General features: G+C 35.0%; 3 protein-coding genes across 3 annotated transcripts; 1 reads left to right on the top strand and 2 right to left on the bottom strand.

The window, feature by feature from the left end:
• Positions 1-9,673: 9,673 nt before the first annotated feature.
• On the bottom strand, positions 9,674-11,125 carry LOC111805570 (acetylajmalan esterase-like). The gene is made up of 5 exons (XM_023690685.1): positions 10,855-11,125; positions 10,559-10,771; positions 10,330-10,478; positions 9,978-10,251; positions 9,674-9,902 (listed from the first exon to the last, which is right to left on the bottom strand). Exons 1-5 carry the CDS (start codon positions 11,123-11,125, stop codon positions 9,685-9,687), a joined length of 1,125 nt encoding a protein of 374 aa, XP_023546453.1. The 3' UTR covers positions 9,674-9,684.
• Positions 11,126-14,235: 3,110 nt separating this feature from the next.
• On the top strand, positions 14,236-17,000 carry LOC111804755. Its single transcript, XM_023689543.1, has 4 exons — positions 14,236-14,386; positions 15,141-15,496; positions 16,153-16,472; positions 16,849-17,000. Exons 1-4 carry the CDS (start codon positions 14,305-14,307, stop codon positions 16,973-16,975), a joined length of 885 nt encoding a protein of 294 aa, XP_023545311.1. The 5' UTR covers positions 14,236-14,304; the 3' UTR covers positions 16,976-17,000.
• A 1,347-nt stretch (positions 17,001-18,347) lies between these two features.
• LOC111804750 (serine/threonine-protein phosphatase PP1) lies at positions 18,348-21,464 on the bottom strand. The gene is made up of 5 exons (XM_023689531.1): positions 21,335-21,464; positions 20,669-20,940; positions 19,386-19,945; positions 18,838-19,029; positions 18,348-18,730 (listed from the first exon to the last, which is right to left on the bottom strand). The coding sequence occupies exons 2-5, from the start codon at positions 20,853-20,855 to the stop codon at positions 18,707-18,709; spliced, it is 963 nt and encodes a 320-aa protein (XP_023545299.1). The 5' UTR covers positions 20,856-20,940; positions 21,335-21,464; the 3' UTR covers positions 18,348-18,706.
• Between the last annotated feature and the right edge of the window lie 1,301 nt (positions 21,465-22,765).

Genomic DNA, 22,765 nt, shown 5'->3' with positions numbered 1-22,765 from the left:
GAAGGAGATTTGGTGGAAGCCGCCATGGTTGAACAACTTCTGAATTTGAATTGGAATTGGAATTGTTGAATGGTGGAAGGGTGAGAGGTTTGGTTTTATAGCTTACTATCTTTTCCCAATCCTTTTGGGAAAATAAAAGGGTTTTCATTTGTTTTTGAATTTCCTAATCTTTTAAGGATAGGATTCCAACTTTCCTAAATCTTAGGTAATTTCAAATTGATTCCTTTTTATATTTTAGTTTTTATTAGTTTTGTTTTAGGAAATATAAATTCAAATATTATTTCAAAAGAGAAAAGCTATTGGATTTATAAATTTAAAATAAATAAATATTATCTATTAAGTTTTTTAAATTGTTTAGGAGAGATGAAGTATCCCTTAGACACCAATGAAATTAAAATCTATCAGACATACAATTGAAAGATTGACAAACTATTAAACTTTTTAAGACAAAAAGGTTCGAAGTTAGAATGATATAGATATTTCGTATATTACGAGAAGGATTTGAAGTTAGAACTCACTTGTCTTGGATGGAGATATATTACACATGAGGTGTTGTGCTTACGTAATTAACTTGATTGTGAATGAAGGGCTTCAAAAAATACATGACTCCACTTCCGTTCTAACGTAGTGAGGTATCTTAGATCATCCCCTAAGAGATTAGAAAGGTTTATAGATTGTGTTGAACTTGTTTGCTTGAATGTGGCAACTAAATGAAATTCCACTTATTTAATGCTTAATCATACCTTAAAATTTGACAAACCCTTCTAAGTATCAGAGGAAGAATTAGATTAGGTTGAGTTCTTCAAAGAAAACAACCATGGAAACAAAATTATATGGTCACCAATCATTGATGATTAAAAAAATGTTGGGTAAAGTTTTTGAAGGTCTTGTACGATGTCAATACAAAGATAAATGGTTCTTTATATGTGACTTATAATTCTTATTTTCATGAAATTTGGGGTATTCAATAATTTTTAATTGAGTGGAGTTCGAATGTAAACTATGTATTAATTAATATGAGTTCAAATGTGAACTCTAGGCCGACATTTCGACGGATCCGACTTAGGTCTGATACGCTCGAACTATTTTCGACTAGTTTCAACTCTCCAAAGCTTTTAAGGTTAGTATGACATACAATGTGATTACTCATACAATGGTTGGGCTTAACCCTATTGAGCTAGTGATGATATTTTAACACTCCCCTCAGGCCTAGTCCTCATTTGTTACACCATGTTGAGTTGACAGCGAAAACTCTCATGTTTACCAGTATTCAGCCCTTCTGTAAACAAGTCTGCCACCTGATCATTTGTCTTGATCTGCTGCATCTCGATTTCTTCCTTCAAGACTTTCTCTCTAATGAAATGGTAGTGTACTTCCACAAGCTTTGTTCTAGCATGAAACTCCGGATTTTCTGCTAGGCGAATCGTAGATTGGTTGCCGCAATGAAGTTATATTGGATAGTCAATTCTCTGGTGCAAATCTTCCATCAAGAGTTTCAGCCACGTACGTTCTTGAGGTTCTCCAGCTGCTGCTCTATACTCTGCTTCTGTAGTTGATAATGATACTGTTGGTTGTCTTTTGCTACACCAAGAAATTGTTCTCGAACCCAACTTAAACACATACCCAAAGGTTGATCTTTGAGTATGGTGATCTCCTGCATAATCAGCATCACAGTATCCAACTAGCTTGCAGTCTTTGCTCCTTTTGTACAGAAGACCATAGTTGATTGTACCTTTGACATATCTCAAGATCCGTCAAGCCGCATCCAGATGAGGCTTCTTTGGATTTTGCATGTACCGACTCATGACTTCAACTGCATAAGAAATATTAGGCCGAGTTAAAGTTAGGTAGATAAGACTACCTACTAGTTGTCGGTATGTCATTTCATCATTCAACTTTTTGCCTTCATGTGCACAAATCTTGGCATTTGTCTCTATCGGTGTGGAAGCTTATTTGCATTCTAACATGCTGAACTTCTAAACCATATCTCTTGTATACTTTTGTTGACAGAGAAACAATCCTTCATTGTTTAAGCTCTCCTAGCTCTTTCATTTGAAAACGTATTGATAAATTTTTTCTTGTTTGATGAATTTCTTTTTCTTCATCTCCGGTGATAATCAAATCGTCCACATAGACCAACACAATTGCCAATTTTTCTTCTCTTTCTTTGATAAAAAAGCTTGAGTCTGCATGTGCAACTAAATGCCCACTTTCGGTAAGAAATTCAACAATCTTACCATACCAAGCTTTTGATGCTTGCTTCAACCCATAAAGAATTTTTCTAAGCTTGCATGCGTGGTTAGAATTAGCTGCACTCTCAAATCCCTTTGGTTGGTTCATGTAAATCTCCCTGTCTAACTCTCTGTGCAAGAAAGCATTCTTCACGTCCAATTGCCACAATTTCCAATCTTTACTTGTTGCAAATGCTAGCAGAACTCGTACATAGTGATCTTTGCCACTAGACTGAATGTTTCACCATAGTCTAGTCCATATTGTTGAAAAAACCTTCGAGCTACGAGTCAAGCCTTGTACCTCTCAATTGATCCATCCGGTCGACGATTTATTTTGTAGACCCACTTGCAAGAGATGGTTTTGACATCTCCCTAGCCTTGGTTCTAGTTCCCAAGTTTGATTATGTTCCAAGGCTATAATTTCTAACTCCATTGCTTTCTGCCAAGCTGAGTTGTTAATTTCTTCCTCCGTGTTCTACAATACCTGCATTGGCATACTTAAGATTTGGCTTTTGGATTCTTTTTTATCGCCTAAGTTGTTGATGTGACGTTTCTTTTTCAACAGATTCGCTTGATTGAGTCATTTCTTCCTCATCAACATCAATGTCAACAAGTCTTCAGGTACATCAACATTTGGTTGAGTGTGTGTAATTTGCTCCCCCATCTTCTGTTGTAGAATTTCTTCGTTGTTATTTAGATCTGGTAGAACTTTCTTCTCGGGGGACCACCATGTAGATGCTTCATCGAAAACTACATCTCTTGATGTATAGCATTTTTCACTTGTTGGATCACAGTACTTCCACCCTTTCCTTTGATTGTCATATCCGACAAATATGCACTTGACTGTTGATCGCTTGTGGATGTATATAATAAAATGATGTAAAATTCACAAAAATAAGTGCAAGTATACACTATCACAAGTAGCAAAATACGTAAATTATCGATTCCATAGGGAACATATCTTTTTGGTTAATTTTATCGCTGAAAATTAAGTGAGTTTTTGGGTAACATTCAAATGGGTGTGGGTGATTTTAACTACTTAAACAAAACTAAAACAGAGTGTCAGTACTCTCGAAAAAATAGAAAATGATGAGAAAATCAACTAATGAGGAAGGTTCGGCTAAGAGAGATTAAATAGATAAGTTGTTGAGTTTTGTGGTAGATTTTAGTTTCTTTTAATAAATTCTCAAGCCCACTCCCGAGGATCATGAATGGTGATTATTTTCATAATCGTTGTAATTTCTATTAACAAGACTCTAGGAGAAGAATTATTCCTAACCATTCTATTACCCTTCAAGTCTCCTGTCTCCTTGCTATGGAACTAGAGTATTAAAGAGGATTTCATTGCTCCCTCTCTTCTCCCGAATAAGAGAAAAACTATGTATGTAAAGTAGCTAATTAAACACACATGTAAATTATTAACAACTCTTTAATAAACTAAAATCATACCGTCAACATATTTAAACTATATAAAACTCTCTCGCCTCCCCTATAAAGTTTATCTCTCCATACAAACTGAATTAAACAGAGGAACTCAATCTTAATCATATAAAATTGATAGAGTAAGAAAAGAGAGTAAGGAAATAGAGAGTTATCCAGCTTTGTTCCCGTTCTTCAATGGAAGTTTCCTTCCCTTGAGCTCTCACGTCCACCTCGTTGTCCTAATCTATCCTTTTTGGTCTTCTCTTCCTTCTACTCTCAACAGCTGCTGGATTAGGCTTTTTCTTCTTCTTCTCTGGTTTCACAGCAGTTCACAGCAGCAGAGGCACTGCTGTCTAATTCGATTTTTCTCTCCTAAAGTGTGTCACCCTCCTCTTGGTCTCTTTTTCCTTTTATATTGAGCATGGGTTCCCCTTTAGGGCTGAAAATGAATAAGTAGTCCACATAAGATGTTCCTCATTCGATAGTCAATGACCCACTTAGACTGCTGATGTGCATTTAAAATTTCCATGTCATCCCCCATTTGTTTCCAAATTTACTACCCCCTCATGGTTCAGTATAAATGTATGAAATTTTACTACATAACTCAATTAAATGTACAATTAAGATCGATTTATGTCAAATCATATTTTTTTTCATGTTGGACGGGAATAAACGATTTCATGCTCACTAAATAGAATAAATGAGGTAATAAATGAGAAAATGGTGAATAAGAGTGTAATATTAACTACAAAAAGACTTGATATGACTCTACTTTTAGAGAGTTATCAACTGCTTTCTTGTCAAACGTGGTACGTTGATGGTCAGGTACAAATACATAGCAAACAAAACCAAATACTCGGAAGTAGCTAACGGTAGGTTTCATGTCCCATAGTATCATTAATGGTTAGACAAACCCCAGCCTTGGCTGGGGAAGCTTGTTGATCACATGGGCAGCCGTTCGCATAGCTTCAATCCAAAATCTTCTTGGAACATTCTTTGCATGTAACATGCTTCGACAGATTTCTGCAAGACGTCGATTCTTTCTTTCTGCAACACCATTTTGTTGTGGCATGTTGGCACATGTAAATTGAGGTCGTATCCCATACTCGTGTAAATATTGATTGAACTCATTTGACGTGTATTCAACACCATTTGCAGAACGTAGACAACAGATCTTTACTCCTATTTCTCCTTCGATCATCATCTTGAATTCTTGAAATATCAAAAACGTGTCAGACTTTTCTTTCATAAAGAAAATCCCCACATATCTTGAGTAATCGTCAATGAATGTCACCTTATACCGCCTTCCGCTGATCGATGCTTGTTTGACCTATTGACAAACAACACACACACGTTTGTTTTGACTTCAAGTTGAAGTAGACCTTTGAGCATGGATTTTTCCATAATCAGCTTCAACTTGTGGTAGCAACCACGTCCCAATCTTGCATGTCATAGATCTGTTGTCTCATTATTCCGTGTCTTGTCAACATAGGCAGACTCTGTAGATAGAACGTAAATGGAATCCACTCTTCATCCTTTTATTGTCGGCTTTCCTGTTATCCTAATATCTTCAGACTTTCACATCTTCTGGCGCAAACAAGATAGTTTCCTGATGTTGTTAGTTGTGATACTGACAACAAATTCTTCTTTATTCCTGGTACATGATAGACATTATGTAGTGACACTACATCAGATTTATTGCCAGGCATGATTGTCGTATTGCCAATCTGAGCAATTGACAACAATGTGTTATTTGCTGTGCGTACCATACGACTTCCATTGTACTCTTTCTTGTCTTGCAATTTCCTTTAATCGCCAGTCATGTAGTTGGAGAATTCCGAATCAACGATCCAATCATTCTCATAATCGATATGGTCTTCCATCATCTCCATGAAGGCTTCCTCATCTTCTTCTATGGCATATAATACCTCTGCATCCCATTCCTTCTCCATCTCCATGTTGGATGATGCCACATTGCTTTCGACAAATTTTTTCTAGACCAACAATCCCTGTACATGTGGCCCTTTTTCCCGCGATTGTAGCATATGCCTTCAAATCTCTTCCCTTGAGAGTTATTGTTATCGTTCTTCTGAGCTCTCCCTGGTTGTACAGTTCCTTGGTGACTTCTTCTTTTGTCACCATTGTATCCACGTTTGGTAGACGACCTATTATTGCTCCGGCTTTCACTTGTGTAGATTGGTTCTTCTTCACCCTTCAATGTGATGCCTTCTATTTGTTTAGTCATGGCTTCTTGACTAGCTAACAAATTTTCGAACTCTACAAGTGATGGTTGAGTGGGCCATCCTTGTACAACAATAATAAAGCTTCTATATTCTTGTCGCAATCCGTGGATTATAATCTTCTTCATTCAAGATTTACAATGGCGGACTTCGGGTCTAGTTGAGTAATCTCCCGACAGATCGACTTGACCTTGTGGAAGTACTGAGCAATCGTCATGTCACGTTGTGAAATTGACAATAACTCATTCTCCAGAAGTTGTAGCCTCGTATCGTTCTTCTTTGAGAACAATATCATGAACGTGTCTCATGCTTCTTTCAGTGTCTTGTCATCCCAAATATGCTCTAACATCTCTTATTCGATTGTGGTCTTCAAGGAAAACATTGTTTTGCCTGCTTTGATTCTCCACTTGTGTAAGGCGCCGTTAGAATCCTCCTCTGCCGACGTGGTTTTGCACCCGCCAACGATCTCCCAAAGATCATGTCCTTGTAAATAGGACATCATGCATGTTGCCCACGTGTTATAATCTTTGTTGTTGAGTTTCTTGATTCCTCCAACGATTTGGAAATCACCCATTGTGTTAGTACACCTCTGTAATACCAAACAATCTCTTTCGACACAATACTTTCAAAGTCACTGACTACTCACGATACAAAAGAAACTCACTCACTACTAATCTCAAGAAATCGTTTCTGATGTGGAAGATCAGACAGAGCTACAACCACAGAGCATACTAAGAATTCCAAGGGATAAGATAACCTACACTAACCTCACTCTGATACCAGATTATTGAACACAACTCAATGTGGGAAACACTCACACACTTTATAAGACCAATCGAGAAGAGATTTACAAGTCACTCTATAGAAATGTAGCATATGCCTTCAAATCTCTTCCCTTGAGAGTTATTGTCATCGTTCTTCTGAGCTCTCCGTGGTTGTACAGTTCCTTGGTGACTTCTTCTTTTGTCACCATTGTATCCACGTTTGGTAGACGACCTATTATTGCTCCGTCTTTCACTTGTGTAGAGTGCTTCTTCTTCACCTTCAATGTGATGCCTCCTATTTGTTTAGTCATGGCTTCTAGGCTGGCTAACAAATTTTCGAACTCTACAAGTGATGGTTGAGTGGGCCATTCTTGTATCGCAATAATAAAAGCTTCTATATTCTGGTCGCAATCCATGGATTTCAATCCTCTTCATTCAAGATTCTACAATGGCGGACTTCGGGTCTAGTTCAGTAATCTCCCGACATATCGACTTGACCTTGTGGAAGTATTGAGCAATCGTCATGTCACGTTGTGAAATTGACAACAACTCATTCTCCAGAAGTTGTAGCCTCGTATCCTTCTTCTTTGAGAACAATATCATGAACGTGTCTCATGCTTCTTTCAGTGTCTTGTCATCCTAAATATGTTCTAACATCTCTTTTTCGATTGTGGTCTTCAAGGCAAACATTGTTTTGCCTACTTTGATTCTCCATTTGTGCAAGGCGCTGTTAGAATCCTCGTCTGCCGGCGTGGTTTTGCACCCGCCAACGATCTCCCAAAGATCATATCCTTGTAAATAGGACATCATGCATGTTGCCCACGTGTTGTAGTTGTTGTTGTTGAGTTTCTTGATTCATCCAACAATTTGGAAATCACCCATTGTGTTGACTATACCACTATAATACCAAGCAATCTCTTTCGACACAAGATTTGCAAAGTCACAGACTACCCACGACACAAAAGAAACTCACTCACTACTAATCTCAAGAAATCGTTTCTGATGTGGAAGATCAGACAGAGCTACAACCACACAGCATACTATGAATTCCAAGAGATAAGATAACCAACACTAACCTCGCTCTAATACCAGATTGTTGAACACAACTCAATGTGGGAAACACTCTCACACTTTATTAAGACCAATAGAGAAGAGATTTACAAGACACTCGGTAGAAACTACTACTTTGTATTGCTTGGGATTTCTTGGGATGATGACCTAATTAGGGTGGAAGGTATTTATACTAGAGGATGGATAATCTATTCCTAAAATTTCTCAACCTGTTTACTAATGTATGCTTCCTAAATTTATTCCTAAAATTCCTAAATCATTTTCCTAAATTTATTCCTAAAATTCCTAAATCATTTTCCTAAATTTATTCCTAAAATTCTTAAATCATTTTCCTAAATTTATTCTTAAAATTTCTAAATCATTTTCCTAACCTACAATGTGACTACTCATACAATGGTTGAGCTTAACCCTATTGGGCAAGTGATGATATTTTAACGAAAAGTTATGTTATGAACGAAATGATTTATATGGTTGGGCTTAACCCTATTGGGCTAGTGATGATATTTTAACAAAAAGTTATGTTATGAACGAAATGATTTATAAAAGCTTATGTATGCAGAGTGTAATATGTGAGGAATGGTAGGGGTTGTTCTATATCATTTATTTATGATACAAAGTATGGGGACCTCATGCATAATTGTATATTCACATACATCGGAGTACTTCTTCTTTATGATGAGTGCGTACACTATGAGAGTGAAATGACCATCATGCTTGGCATGGTGCACGACGGTTGTACTTTGTGTTGGGATCGCATACCAACTCACACACTCGATCACAAAAAAATAGAAGAGAGAAAATGTAAGGAGAAATATGGGATACAGGAATTTTATTGTGTATGTATGTATATATATATATGACTATTCTCCATATATAATTTTATTCTCTAAAAGATTGAATAAGCTATAAATATACATCAAGCTCCATGTCTCAATAGACAATATCCTTCGTATCNACACATCTAACTTGTTCAGATTGGAGACCACCTAAGAGAATATGGTTTATGTCTTATTCATNCTTGGTGGGCTCATGTTCGCACACGTGGGTCGTGTGTAGAGAAATACTACACATCTAACTTGTCCATATTGGAGACCACCTAAGAGAATATTGTTTATGTCTTATTCATGTGGTATGTGTTTGTATTCTTTGACCCCAATAGTGAGGTCACTTGCTAAGTATTTCCAGAAAAAGTAAGCCACACATCTACGATTAACGGTGGTGTCGCATTAAAAACCATGGAATNCCTAGGTGGTCGTGGGGTCATTTGCTAAGTATTTCCGGAAAAAGTAAGGCACCCATCTACGATTAACAGTGGTGTCGCATTAAAAACCATGAAATCTATGTTTGAGTAGTTGCATTTTATTTTATAGATGTTAGCTTAGTCTAGGGCATCATTTTAATTTTTTCTTTAGTTTTATTTTATTTTGCATTGAATATTTAGCGTTGTTTTATCTTAAGACTTTTAGGCAAACGTATTAATCCATGACATCGTCTTATAAAATTATTTTAAATGAATGCTTTGACATTAAAATTTATGTCATGCGTATGGTGACAGCTCTATTTCAACAATAAATTAGGGTTGTTACACGGTGTCTTAAACCCAATTTAATACTCAAACCACATAAACTTCTATGAAAACATACCATTTGAGAGTAATGAAACATGTTCACGATGACAATTTCTTTATATTTCTTAGTTTTTGGAATAATATAACGAAAATATCAACCAAATATTTACTATGTTTCAAATATGTTTCAAAAAAAAATTAAAAATAATATCAATATTCTATTAATGAATTTTATAAAATATTACACCAAAAAAACAATAAAAAAAAACAAAAGCAAAAAACTAAAATTCTATTAATGAACTTTATAAAATATTACACCAAAAAAAAAAAAAAAAAAGCAAAAACAAAATACTAAAGCTAAAAACCAAAAAAAACAACTAAAACAAAATTCAAACAATGCAATGAAGTTGTGGAAAGATGTCGTGAATGAGCCAATATGCCATGAATTTGTAAGCCTTTTGAGTCAAATGGATTCCATCCCAACTAACACGTTCATCTGGATTTGAACAAACTGATACTCCACCAACTCCGCACATCTTCATGAGGCTGAAGTTGTAGTTTCCTCCAATCCCGCAACATGATTTTTGCAAAGAAGCTTCATCAAACCCTAAATACAACAAACATGAATGATTAAGATATCAATTCTTTTGTATTAAGCTAATAATAATTAAGAAAACCATACCGAGGGTAAAAGCACGACGAAGGATCCACAACAATGCATTATAGTAGTCACCATATACGATTACGGTGTGTGGATTCTCTCTCTTGAGCACTTCAATAGCTTGCTTGATTTGATCATTGTGATAAGTAGCCAAGCCATTCAAATCTTTCAAACAATGAAGTTCATCGTAGGCAGTTGTATCATTGGTTTGGAATCCGGTGAGATAGATAGGTAAACATCCGATTGGAAAGTTTCCAGGAACAACAACTCGAGTAGCTCCGTAGCTTATCACTTTCTGCAGACACACAAAAAAAACGTCAGAGATAAGTAAAAAAGCCCTAATTCAAGAAGTTAAATATATACCCAAAATTACCTCAACGGCATTCTTTATGGTTTGAACAACTTGGGGCACCATATCTTTCACCTCTTGAATAGTTTTGCCTTGGAACAACGCATAGTTATAATCGTTCCCACCGATCTCGCCCACCAAGAACAAAGCATTCCTTAATTTCTGGTTGCAATCTATAAGATACCAAACAAAATACACATTAAAATGAAGATATATAAAAGAAAATATAATTAATTGGAGAGAAATTAGAAACCTCTTTGATTGTAGCAAATGGAGTTGAAATGAGAGAACATCCAATAAAGTTGTTGGTTGAGAGAAGAGTTGGTGAGCGGAGATAAGATTTGGTTTTGAGAAAGAAGTTGAGAAGACAAAGCCGTAGAACCAGCCACTGCGAAATTCACTCCATGCCTTGTCAATGCATCTTTGTTCAAATAAGGGTTCACCAAGGGAAGTCCAGCGTCCAAAGCTGCAATAAGACATATCATTAGACACCCATTTGGGGGCTTCTTCACAATATTAGTACAATATAAGGTTAAAAGGAAGGGATACCAAAGTAATCAATCATGAGAAGACCATTGGAGCAGCGACCAGTGGATTTGTTGAAGAACGTTTCACCGTAAGGAAGATTAGAAAATGGGGTGTTGGGGTTTTGACGAATGAGATTTCCGGTGTCGGAAATTGAATCGCCGAGTTGGTAAATAGCGTCGAACATACAAGTTTTGAGCAGATGGGCTTTGGATGAAGGACAGCCAAGAACTGAAAGAAGAACAAGAAGAACAGCAAGAACAATAGAGGAAGGAGATTTGGTGGAAGCCGCCATTGTTGAACAACTTCTGAATTGGAATTGGAATTGTTGAATGGTGGAAGGGCGAGAGGTTTGGTTTTATAGGTTACTATCTTTTCCCAATCCTCTTGGGAAGATAAAAGGGTTTTGATTTGTTTTTGAATTTCCTATTCCTTTAAGGATAGGATTTCAACTTCGCTAAATCTTCGGAAATTTCAAATTGGTTTCCTTTTTAGATTTTAGTTTTTATTAGTTTTGGGTTAGAAAAAATAAATTCAAATATTATTTCAAAAGAAAAATAAACTATTGGCTAAACATATTTGATCTTGTGAATTAAGTTTGTGAATTTTAAAATATAGATGAAGATAATTATAATTTTTAAATGATGTATAATATGCTTTAAATTTAGTTGTAGAATTTAATGGCTTAGATTTATCTCTTAATCCAAAACTAGTAGTGGGAGATTGGATTTAAATTTTATTTAGATTAAGAGTTTTGTAAATATAATATTTGGGTTAGATCAAACACATTCTATGGAGGCTTTTTGAAATTTACTACTTTGAGATGTTGGCTTTTTGGCCCTTGATCTCACTTTAATTAATTTCAATCAATTAATTGATGTTTTGACGATAACAAACCTACTTTTTAATTATTAACTATTTTCAGTATTTTGAACTGTCCACAGTATAAGGTCGGGAATAACAATTTCAACGACTTTTCAATTACTCAAATCAGAGCTAAAACGAAGAAATTACCGTCGAGACAACATACCCGACGTGATGATGTGGCAGCAAAATCAAAATGATGGACAAATCAAAATATATCAAAGTATGACATTTATGATTTTGGGAGAGTAACAAACGGTGGAGTTTTTCTTATTATTATATTTTTAAATAAAGTTATTTTTACAAAATATAAATTTGAATCTAACCGTTACTCACATCGATTTTTATTATTATTATATTATATTATTATATTATTATATTTTAAAATTTTGGTAGTTACTCACATAGTTTTTATTATTATTATATTATTATATTTATAATAAATTTTGAATTTCATTTGACCGTTACTCACATAACTTTTTATTATTATTATATTATATTACTATTATATTAAAATTTTGAAATAAATGAATTTAGAAAATTTTCTTATTTATTTACTTTTAATCTCCACCTTCCATTATTCCTAACACAATCCAATGGTCAATATTCAATCCTACATTTTGCCACTTTTCTCCTCTATATAAACTCATCTTCCCCACATTTTAAAATACACAACTTACATACATTCTTCAATCCTCATTTGTTCAAAGTCTCCATTGTTTGTTGCTCTCTCCAAGCTTACAAGTTTATTTCTTTTCATCTTATTCTTGAGAGGGATTATTATTGTATTGTGAGGAAATAGGTGTGAGTATCCCAAATTGTAAATCTACTCTTTGAGAGAGTTGTGGTGTGTTATTATCAAACTCAAATACTTGTATCGGTTTGATCCTGCGCCGTGGAAAGGATTGAGTTTGCTCTTGAACTCGTAAAAAGAGCGGTGTAGCGGTTTGGCTCAGATCCGTGGAAAGAGTCGAGAAAGTTCTTTATTCAAATTCCCAAGAGGCGCTTGGGGAGTGGAGTAGGTCGAGTTTGACCGAACCACTATAAAACTACGGTGTCATTTTCTCTAACTCTTTTCTATTTAATTTCAAAATTATTATTGTGATTTATTGCATGTTCTACTTGATTATTGTTTTGACTTGAATTATTTTGTTATAGTAATTATCATCTTCTACTTATTTGTAAAAAGTTTCATCATTAGAAAAATTAATCACGTTTAAACACTTTTATCGTTAAAACCCTATTCACCCCCCTCTAGAGTTGCCATACCGATCCAACACGAGATACTTACGGGTATAAGTGATAATTTTGGTAAATCTCTAAACCTATTGCCATTAGAATATTAGGGTAGTATTTCATTTTAAATGGGTTTTGTTGTTAATGTTGGGATCATGTTTAGGATTGAATTTAATTAGTTGTAAATCAAGAGAATAAACATATTTCATTTTCGAAAAAACATCCATAAAATTAAAATGGTTAAATATATTTATTATTGTATGGTTGTGGCTGTATCATATGAGGTATGTTTGATCATAAAAATAAATGTTTTGAGACTTATTGCATGCATATTATGTTTGACGACTGAGAATATGTTTACTCAGCCACTAATGATCACTCTGGGTAGGCAGAAAATGGTTTTCAAGATAAGGGTTACACTTGGTGTGAATCAGATAATGAGCCAAAGATAATTATTTTAAAGCGCAGGAAATGATATTGATTTTCATGTGACAAGAGTTACACAGTGTTATGAATTGAGTAACCTGCCTCTAATGATGTGAAGAGTGATTACTGAAAATGGTTTTAGTGGAAAAATTACACACCGTGTATTTCATATGATTAACAACGCTGAGTATTTTAATAACCCTTGAAAACATTCCCTCTCATGCCTTCATCTAAAACGTTTCCTCTCTCTTTCCCTTTCGTAGTTAAGTATCGCCGGTACTTTTCGAGTACAACAAATTATAAATTGTTGAATCATTTGAGTAACCTTAATCAAATTATCTGGTTTAGAAACGAGTTTACTTTACTCCTAATCTTGATAAACAAGGTAATGCATTCCAAAAATTTTCTTTGAGTTAATTCCTTATCGTTCTTGGGATTGTTAGATAATTTAGATCTAAAAGTACTTTGGATGAAATCCCAAGAGTTTCATAACAGGTTCTTTCCCGACTCAAAATAGCTTCAAAGAAAATGGTAAAAAAAAAAAAAAACAATAGAACAAAGATGAGAAATGAGTAATTGTTGGGAATTTTAAAAAATAATAATAATAATAATAAATAAAAATAAAAAATAAAAAATCTTAAAATTAAGAACTTTTTGAAGCTTTTTAAAGTATTTTCTAAACAAATTTTATTTGCCTTTAAATTATAACAAATATGTAAATTAGTAATTCATTAGTAAGATTGGGCCCATTAACGGTAAAAAGCCCAAATCCCATGGGTCTCAACCAATTAAGCCCAAACTATTTTCGTTGGGCTTGGGCCCAATGGACAGAAAAGGACTGGTTGTTCAGTATCCGTCAGCACCAGAAAGTCCGTCCCTCTGCAAATCCAAGCATCGTCTTCTTTCTTCGTGTCTGTGAATTGGAATTTGCACCGAAGGAGTTCAAAAATGGCGCAAAGGACGAATAATATAAATATTTGGCACTTATTCATGCTGCTAAATTTCAATCTGCTGCTTCCCTTTTCATCTGGTAAACTGATTTTCTTTCTTCCGCGATTCCCTTCTTCGACTGTTCTGCAACATAGTTTCTTTACGAGTCCTGTTTTCATTTTAGATTCATTACAAAATGATTCATAATCGTGTCGAATTGAAATAAATTAGGTGTTTATTTTGATTTTTGTGCCTGATTTCCGGAGATTGCTGCTGGGTTTTGACTCTGCGAGTTGCGCTCTGATCTTACGAGATTTTTTGGATGCAATGAAGTTTTTGATTCCTTATTTTGTGTAATTTTTTGACAAATTAGACGTTTTTCTTTCCAATTTATCAACTCTTTTGTTTCATATCTGGAAACATGGTTGTTTTTCTAAATCTCTGGAATCAGCCTTCTATCAATGAGTACTGATCGGTGAGTGAAGAATTTTCTTTTCTTGTAGAACACAAAACTTTATGGCAGTTTCTTCTTTCTTGTGAATTTATTGTTTGACTTGGTTGTATGAGTTTGGATGAACTTGGCTGTATGTTTGTCTCATATCTAAGTTGAATAAGTCTTTTTCTTTTCATCATATTGAATTAAGAATCTATTTTTCAGTGCTTCACTTCCATGCGTATTTGTAATTTGGTTTGGTAGACATAGCTATGTAGAATTTTTCATTTCTTTTCTACTTGTTATAGGGAATGACTTGTATCACGTTAATAGTTAACGTATGGATTGTAAGGAATACTAATTTACCTCTTCTTTTTTGTTGCAAATAGGACTTGATTTACAAATTGTGTTTTTCTTGTAGGTGAATCAAATGATGTCTGCATTTCGCAAGGTGGTCGTTTCCCACCCTTCTCATTGGAAGGAAAACCTCCGAAAAAGGTTAGCAAAGCTCAAGATTTGACGCTTTGTCGAGTCTTCCGAAAGAGGACTTGCTGTGGTGTAGCCCAAACACACGCGGCTTTACTTTCTGTTAGGAGGCTGGCTTCGACAGGGGAAGGCAACCAAGAATGCTTGCAATTATGGGAACTTCTGGAGTGCTCAATTTGTGATCCACAAGTTGGCGTTCGACCCGGACCTCCTCTAATATGTGCCTCTTTCTGCAACAGAGTCTTCAAAGCTTGCTCTGATGCTTACTTTTCTGTTGATGCTAAAATGCAGGTGAGCAGTTTTTTTTTTTTTTGGCTGGTTATGCCTTACACAAAGAGGTTTGGAGTATGAAATAACCTTGAACAACGAGGTTTCTAAAAACTGATTGTCTTAATGGCACATAGATCTTGACACTCATTTTACAAGGAAAAAGGGAAAGGTGTCTAATTACTGGTAAAACTTTGGATTAGCTATAAATCTGGTCTCTAAGCGGTAACAACACGTGTAATTTAATTCTTAAACTTAGGATTATGCTTCTGTTTAGTATTTTCTATGAATGCCATCGACAAAACATTGACATCGACATACCATCAGCCTATTTAGTTGTCTAGCACATCATTCCAACTCAGTAGATGTTTATCTGATAGGCATGCCTCATTAGTATTGCATTAATGCTATTAACTTTATGGACTAAATAAACACAATGTTCAAAGTTGAGGAATGAAATTGATGCGTTAGGCTGACTTTCATGTGTGATGGTGTGTAATTTTTATTGTTATTTTCACAACATAATATGATTGGAAATTCATTGAAGTTATATTAGTTTGTTTTTACCATTTTTCTACATGCACGATTTTCTTTTAACTAACGAGAAGTAGAAGTATGAACTTGAGCCTTGGCCGCAAGGCGAGAATAAATATACTTCCTGATTAGATTTTATGGTTCAGGTTCTAGCACCATGTGGAGTGAATGACTTTGTGTGTGGCAGGGCTTCCGAATGGGTCTCGAATGGCACGGAGCTTTGCAGCGCTGCAGGTTTTTCAGTTAAAATTTCTGATGAAGAAGCCTCTTGCTATGGTAGTAAAGCCAGACTAGACTCCATTGCTAATTCGTGGAAGACTTCACCATCTGTAGTGTCATCACAAAGAACAGGTTACTTGGGTTTCTGGGAGGCTTTCCAGCAATGGGTGAAAGAAATGAGTTTTCATGAACGGGTTTCGTGGCTGATCGGGTCCGTGGTGTTTTCAGCAGGGCTTCTGTTTGCAAGGTTGGGGAATCTAAACATCTTCATTACATGGTCTTTTATTTTCCAAGATTTGAATACAGTCCGTTTTTATAAGTTTGTCGATCGCTATGCTTTTGGTTTTAGCTTCTACAAGATAATTGGTGCTTGTTTTCTCATAATTTCTTAGTCATAGTTCTCATCTTTCCTTTGTAAACGTTTGAATTCTTCGAAAATTTCGAAAAACAAAAATAAGTTTTTAAAAGCTATTGTCTTAGTTTTCAAATTGGCTTCGATTTCAAAAACATTATTGAAACAAAAAAGTGGAAAGGAAGGAGTTAAAGACCCAAAATGTTCTACCACTTTTTTTTTTTCTTTTTTTTTTTCCATCTGTTCTATTCTTATACTGTCTATAATGCAGCAAAAGGCAAAGTCATAGCCAGCGCCAGAAATATGCCGCTATTCAACGAGCAACGAAGAAAATTGAAGCAAATATGAGTCCGAGTTCTCTTGGTACTCAAGGAATCAGGAGAGGAAGTAGAAGATGACTGACACCTACGCCAATTTATGAGGTAAACTATGCCTCTTTTCCATTAACTTTCTTTTAAAAGAAAAAGGAAAAATCAGACCTTCGATGCTTTTTCGCTCGTCTCTTCGTTGTACTCGTCTTCTCCCGCATATATTCATTGAGGTTCAACATTTGTAGAAAAAAAAAAAAAAAAAAAAAACTCAGCTANGTTCTGATGCTTGAAAAGTAGCAGCCATGGTTGCTCTTCCATTTGAATGAAAGAAAGAAGATAAGAATGGAGTTATATGTAGTTGTACAATTGTAGGAAGGACTGGATAATGTGATAATTTCTCTTGATTAGTGTATTAAGATTAATCTCCTGAAGAATTTTTGGTGAGCATAACAGTTTGTTGATATGGAGTGATGAAGCAGCTTCATTAACTTGGGTGAATTCTGTAATGTAGTTTTGATATTTATTTGATTGCTTTCTTCCCCTTCCTGTTTCTTTGGAGAATGGTGGGATGTTGGATCATCCAACACACAGTTTTTGTTACAGTTTCAGATGGAAATTCTTGAATGTTTACTGTGTTTGTTCAACAAACTTTTGTTGTTTTTCCAAAACTATGATCAAAAGACATTTATAGCAAGTTCCAGATATTCTCCCCGGTCTCCACACTCGTAGGATGTCTACCATAGCTATATCTAGAGATGTTCACGGGAACCGAGCGAAGCGGAGACTGAGAAAGCTGCGAGGAATGTAGCATATTCCAGGTATTCCCTCACACCTCCATATTCGTTGGATGTCCCTCATAACGGATTAGGCTATAATTAGAGATGTCCACAAGATAGAATGGAAGAGGAATTTACCATATTCCATATATTCCCTCACGCCTCAAATCCTTAAAAACTTTTTAAAAATTCAAAAATATATTTACTAGTACTACGTTTTAAAAATACTTTTAAAACTTTTAAAAATACTCTTAAAACTTTTAAAAATACTCTTAAAACTTTCAAAAGTAATATTAAAAAGTTCGAAAATAATTTGTAAACTGTCAATAGACGATTTTTATCCAAATCCATATTCACGGGTTTTTACCTTCTTTTTTTTTATATAAAAACAAAGGGCGGTATCGCTAATTTTAGAATTTCATTAAAATTTCATAAATATTTTTTAAACTAACTTTTAAAAAAATTTGAAAAATTGAAAAATGTTAATGAAATTTTGTAAAGTTTTAAATTTTTTTTTTTTTTTTTTTTTTTAATATATTAAAAATTCAATGATATTTTTGAAACAAAGGTTTCAGTTCAAAACATATTTTTGAAATTTTTTAAAAGATTAAAAGTATTTTTGAGATAAAATAGTATTATTATTAATTTAGACTTAATTATTTTTTTTAATTCAGAAAATGGAGAGATTTGAACCGGATATTATAACATTAGAAATTCACTCAAATCATTTATAATCACCATGGAAGAAGCAATCTCTTTCTAAGTCATTTCAGGAGGAACCATTTGCTTTCATCTTTACACACACAAACAACTTCTGCACACCAATTAGCGAAGCCATTGGAGACCATTCAAATCTACCCCCTGCACGAATACCGGGACGGGGACATACTCGATTTTTACAGCTTCGATCGACAGACCTCCGACATGGTCATTACAAGCTTGAAGACTATGAAGTGCAGAACACGAACGACTCCGTCATCCCCAACACCGCTCGAGCTTGATTTTCATCTTCTAAGGATTGACAAGGAACTCCTCCAAGCAATCAAGTTCTCCCAATTTTGGGAGGCTGTTCAACAAAAGATACAGAACTTTCAATACAACAGTCTTAACGATGCTAGACCGAAAACGAATGGAAAATGGCAGATGAAGATGTTCGCTTGTTCGGTATCGTACCTTCTTAAGAATTATTCCCGAACTGCTTCCTTCTGTTCTTTGCTCGGGTTTCAATATTTCAAATGAACAAACTAGAGACTCATCAACGCTCAATAGAGCACCTGCATTGTCGAACTCTCCGCCGTAGTTCGGAGCAGAAAATATGGTCACCAACCTTCTTTTGGCGAAGAATTCATACCCATCCTCCACCACCTGTGTAATAAAATGAAAAGAACTCAAAAATCTAAAGAGCTGGGTAAGAACTACGAAGCACAAAGCGAATCAGAGAGCTGAGATGCTCGAAACCGTAACAATTTCGAAACGAATTACACAAGACAACCAAATAGACTGCTGTATTTGAATCATAGACAACTTCCAGGGCATCCTAGTTGTTAGATCACAAAAACGATTTTCGTAACGATGATAAAATGAAAGATGGAAATATTTGCAATTTATGCTCGTGCACGTTAACAATCTCGATGAACTTCAACAAAATGCACACTGTCAACACCTCGAAATAGAAACGGATATATAGAGTTGGTATTAAACTTCAGGGAAGAGCATTTTACCTGATGACCACGACAAATGAGATCGAGGTCATTCTTATCTAAGAATTCAACCACTCGATCTGATCCAAAAGTACAAGAAACGCCTCGATCACTATCTGCCCATCCCTGAATACTAGGATCGGGATCAGACCAAAGCAGATCACAGAGAAGACCATTGTCGGGGATCTCGGTAGGCCTTGGAAGTTGCGTAATCTGATCCAAACTTTTCAAATCTGGAGATAGTCCTCCATGCATACAGAGGATCTTACCATCAATAAGTCCAGCCACAGGCAAGCAGTTGAAACAATCAGTAAATATTTTCCAAAGCCGAACGTTAAACCTCCTTTTACATTCATCGTAGAAACCATAGACTCGATTGATCTTTGCATCTTCGTGGTTCCCTCTCAAGAGAAATACTTTATTTGGGTGTCTTATTTTATACGCCAAAAGTAAACATATCGTTTCCAAACTTTGCTTGCCTCGATCGACATAATCGCCAAGAAAAAGATAATTTGCAGAAGGAGGGTACCCACCATATTCAAATAGTCTAAGAAGATCTTTGTATTGACCATGTATATCACCTGGAAGAAGAACCCACAGAGCACAGAGTTAACAAGAGGCAGCATATGAAATAAGGTTATAATTCATAAGAATTGACGTCGTTTATTCATCGTTTCAAGCTCGTTTCTTAGTTTATACAAGAAAGCTCAAATATCAAACCAAAAGAAGAAAATTGTATCAAAACGCCATCAAAATCATGGCATCATTTCATTTCTAAGCACAAACTAAACATAGATCGAGCCTACCGAGTACCAGTTCGTTGATTCTACCAACTCCATAGCTGAAGCTTTTGCAAGCCACACTGAACCATCGTTAGCTCTAAGCGCAAACCAAACATAGATCGAGCCTACCGAGTACCAGTTCATCGATTCTACCAACTCCATAGCCTAAGCATTTGCAAGCCACACTGCACCATATGTTAACTCTAAGCGCAAACCAAACATAGATCAAGCCTACCGAGTACCCGTTCGTCGATTCTACCAACTCCATACTCAAAAACCTTTAAAACCCACCAAACTATACACGAACTCTTTCAAATCATAGTCTCATAAACCAAATAAAGATCATACAAACTTGAACTACAATTCCACAAACTCAAGCTAATCAAAATTCCAAGCCATAGGTTGAAGCAACAATTTGAAGTACAATTAACCATAGACTTAGCTAAGATTGTCCAAAGCAACATTAGAAAACATTACAATCCAGAAATGAAAGAAACAGAAGAAGAGAGAGATCAAACTTACCACAGATACGAATAGGAGCATTAAGGCGGAGGAGATTTGGTTGAGAGAGGAAAATTTGCCTGGCGTTGACACAGAGATGGCGGATTTCAGCCTCTGAAAGCTGAACCTGTTTGCCGCCTCTACCTTCCAACAGCCTTCTAATTATGTCATCCAAAACCCCCTTTTCCATTCCTTCCATTGTCATCATCCTTCTTCTTCTTCTTCTTCTACACAGTTTCCTCCAAGATTCACACCAGAAAGCGCTAGAACTTCCTCTAATGGCTCAACTTAACCTGTTTATAGAAGGAATTTGGCTCTTCAAAAGAGGGAAAATCAATATTGGCTGTTTCAAGTCGAAGAGAGATCAAAAGGGTATCCTCCAAATTGGAGAAAATTAAACACCCAACTCTTCAAAAGAGACGAGAGAATCAAATCAAAGTCGGAACAACGAATCCACACAACAAAACAAGAAGAATAAGAACAAGAAGAACAAGAAGAAAAGCCCCCTGGATGGAAAGAGTATCAAAAATAGGTCAACACAAAGCAGCCAAGCAACGATTACACGAATGATTCCGATTCACACAACCTCGGGCACTTGAGAGAGAGAGATATTTACAGACAAATTTGATAGAATCAAGCTCTGAAGATAGATGGATTTTAGGGATAAGGAGTTTCTCCCTATCTTACATCTGTTTTTTTTTCTGGTTGAAATCTTCAAATGATGGCTGACCCGCGCAGGATAGCAAATTGGCGCACGCAGCATGATTTGGAATTTGGACATGGAATGTGTTCTCTTCTGAATTGGTTTCCATTATTACTGCGAATTTCCCCAATGACTAAATGTTCATAGTTCATTTCCCCAATGACTAAATGTTCATAGTTCATACCAATCCGATAAGTCTATAAATTAATAAATATTCTCTTTTAGAAAGATTCAAATTCACAAAGAATCTTGATTTAAAAACGAGAATTTGAGAGGAAGATGCTCATAATTTAGCTATGAATATTCCCACAAAAAATCTACTTGAGTTCTCGATCATCGATAATGTATGAAATTTTATGTCCCAAACTTGAATGAAAAATAATTTTCGAGGCAAATATGAACGCGACTAGACCTTACATACATACCCATTAGAGATTGTGTTAAGACCTATAAAAACCTGCAACTAGACCTTACATACCCAATTTCGAACGCGAAAAATTCTGTTCGAAGCATTAGGTGAAAAAATTGAGTCACGTGCAATATTTTCAATTGATTTGTGAGAAATGTTCAAATTTTATGTGTTAAGAAGAAAAACATCCTCGAGTGGTTTTGTTCACGAACCATTTTCTATAGGGGTACTAATGGCAACTTTTTACGTTTTTCAAACATTCTCCATTGGAACATTCCAAAAAGCGTCTTCCTCGTTATTTGACTTCACAATAATCAATGTATGATAAATAATTTTACTTATACTTTTTTATAAGAGATTTTTACATCTCTTTAATCTATAATATATCAATTTTTTAAAATATTATTAATCGATCCATAATTAATATAATAATTACCGACTTAATTATAGTTCGAGTTGATGATAATAATAAAAAAAATTATATTCGAGTTTACACGTACTTGAGCACCACTAACTTCAATTAATTACATTAAAACTCCCAGATGAAAAATAACCATATCTTCATTAATATGGTGAATGGGATAAAAGGAATAAAAATAACAAAGAACAATAAATAAAAGTAAAAGTCCAATTTTCTTTTATTTATTTATTTATTTATTTTTGGCAAATTGGGAAAACCGCGTTTTTTGAATAATTCCTTTAATGCAAGTCCAATTAGTAACAACTAACAAATCAATAAATGCCACGTGTGAATTAGGCAATGGCCGACCCTTTTAAGTACTATATAATAATTCTTTTTCTATAATTTTCTATTAATTGAATTTTTCTTTTCCTCTAGAAAACTAATATTAAAGTAAAAAATATTAGCTTTTGAAAAATTACCTATTAAAATTATTAATTCCTAAATTTTAAAATTTTAAAGCAAAATATGACAAATAAATAACTGAAAAAAAAGTGAATAAAATAACCTATGTTCAATCTTAATCAATATTAGCAATGGAGAAAT

This window comes from Cucurbita pepo, chromosome LG11 (assembly GCF_002806865.2).
Source record: "Cucurbita pepo subsp. pepo cultivar mu-cu-16 chromosome LG11, ASM280686v2, whole genome shotgun sequence".
Lineage (NCBI taxonomy): Eukaryota > Viridiplantae > Streptophyta > Magnoliopsida > Cucurbitales > Cucurbitaceae > Cucurbita > Cucurbita pepo.
The sequence above is the reverse complement of the archived record's forward strand: the minus strand, read 5'-3'. Positions and strand labels throughout refer to the sequence as shown.

Coding starts and splice junctions, on each gene's coding strand:
- LOC111805570 (XM_023690685.1), bottom strand. CDS start 11,125: ATGGCGGCTTCCACCAAATCTCCTTCCTCTATTGTTCTTGCTGTTCTT. Junction 10,252..10,329: donor CCATAAAGAATGCCGTTGAG/GTAATTTTGGGT, acceptor GTGTGTCTGCAG/AAAGTGATAAGCTACGGAGC. Junction 9,903..9,977: donor TCGTCGTGCTTTTACCCTCG/GTATGGTTTTCT, acceptor TGTTGTATTTAG/GGTTTGATGAAGCTTCTTTG.
- LOC111804755 (XM_023689543.1), top strand. CDS start 14,305: ATGGCGCAAAGGACGAATAATATAAATATTTGGCACTTATTCATGCTG. Junction 15,497..16,152: donor CTGTTGATGCTAAAATGCAG/GTGAGCAGTTTT, acceptor TTTATGGTTCAG/GTTCTAGCACCATGTGGAGT. Junction 16,473..16,848: donor GCAGGGCTTCTGTTTGCAAG/GTTGGGGAATCT, acceptor TCTATAATGCAG/CAAAAGGCAAAGTCATAGCC.
- LOC111804750 (XM_023689531.1), bottom strand. CDS start 20,855: ATGATGACAATGGAAGGAATGGAAAAGGGGGTTTTGGATGACATAATT. Junction 19,030..19,385: donor TCATTTGTCGTGGTCATCAG/GTAAAATGCTCT, acceptor TTTATTACACAG/GTGGTGGAGGATGGGTATGA. Junction 18,731..18,837: donor CGGGAATAATTCTTAAGAAG/GTACGATACCGA, acceptor TTTGTTGAACAG/CCTCCCAAAATTGGGAGAAC.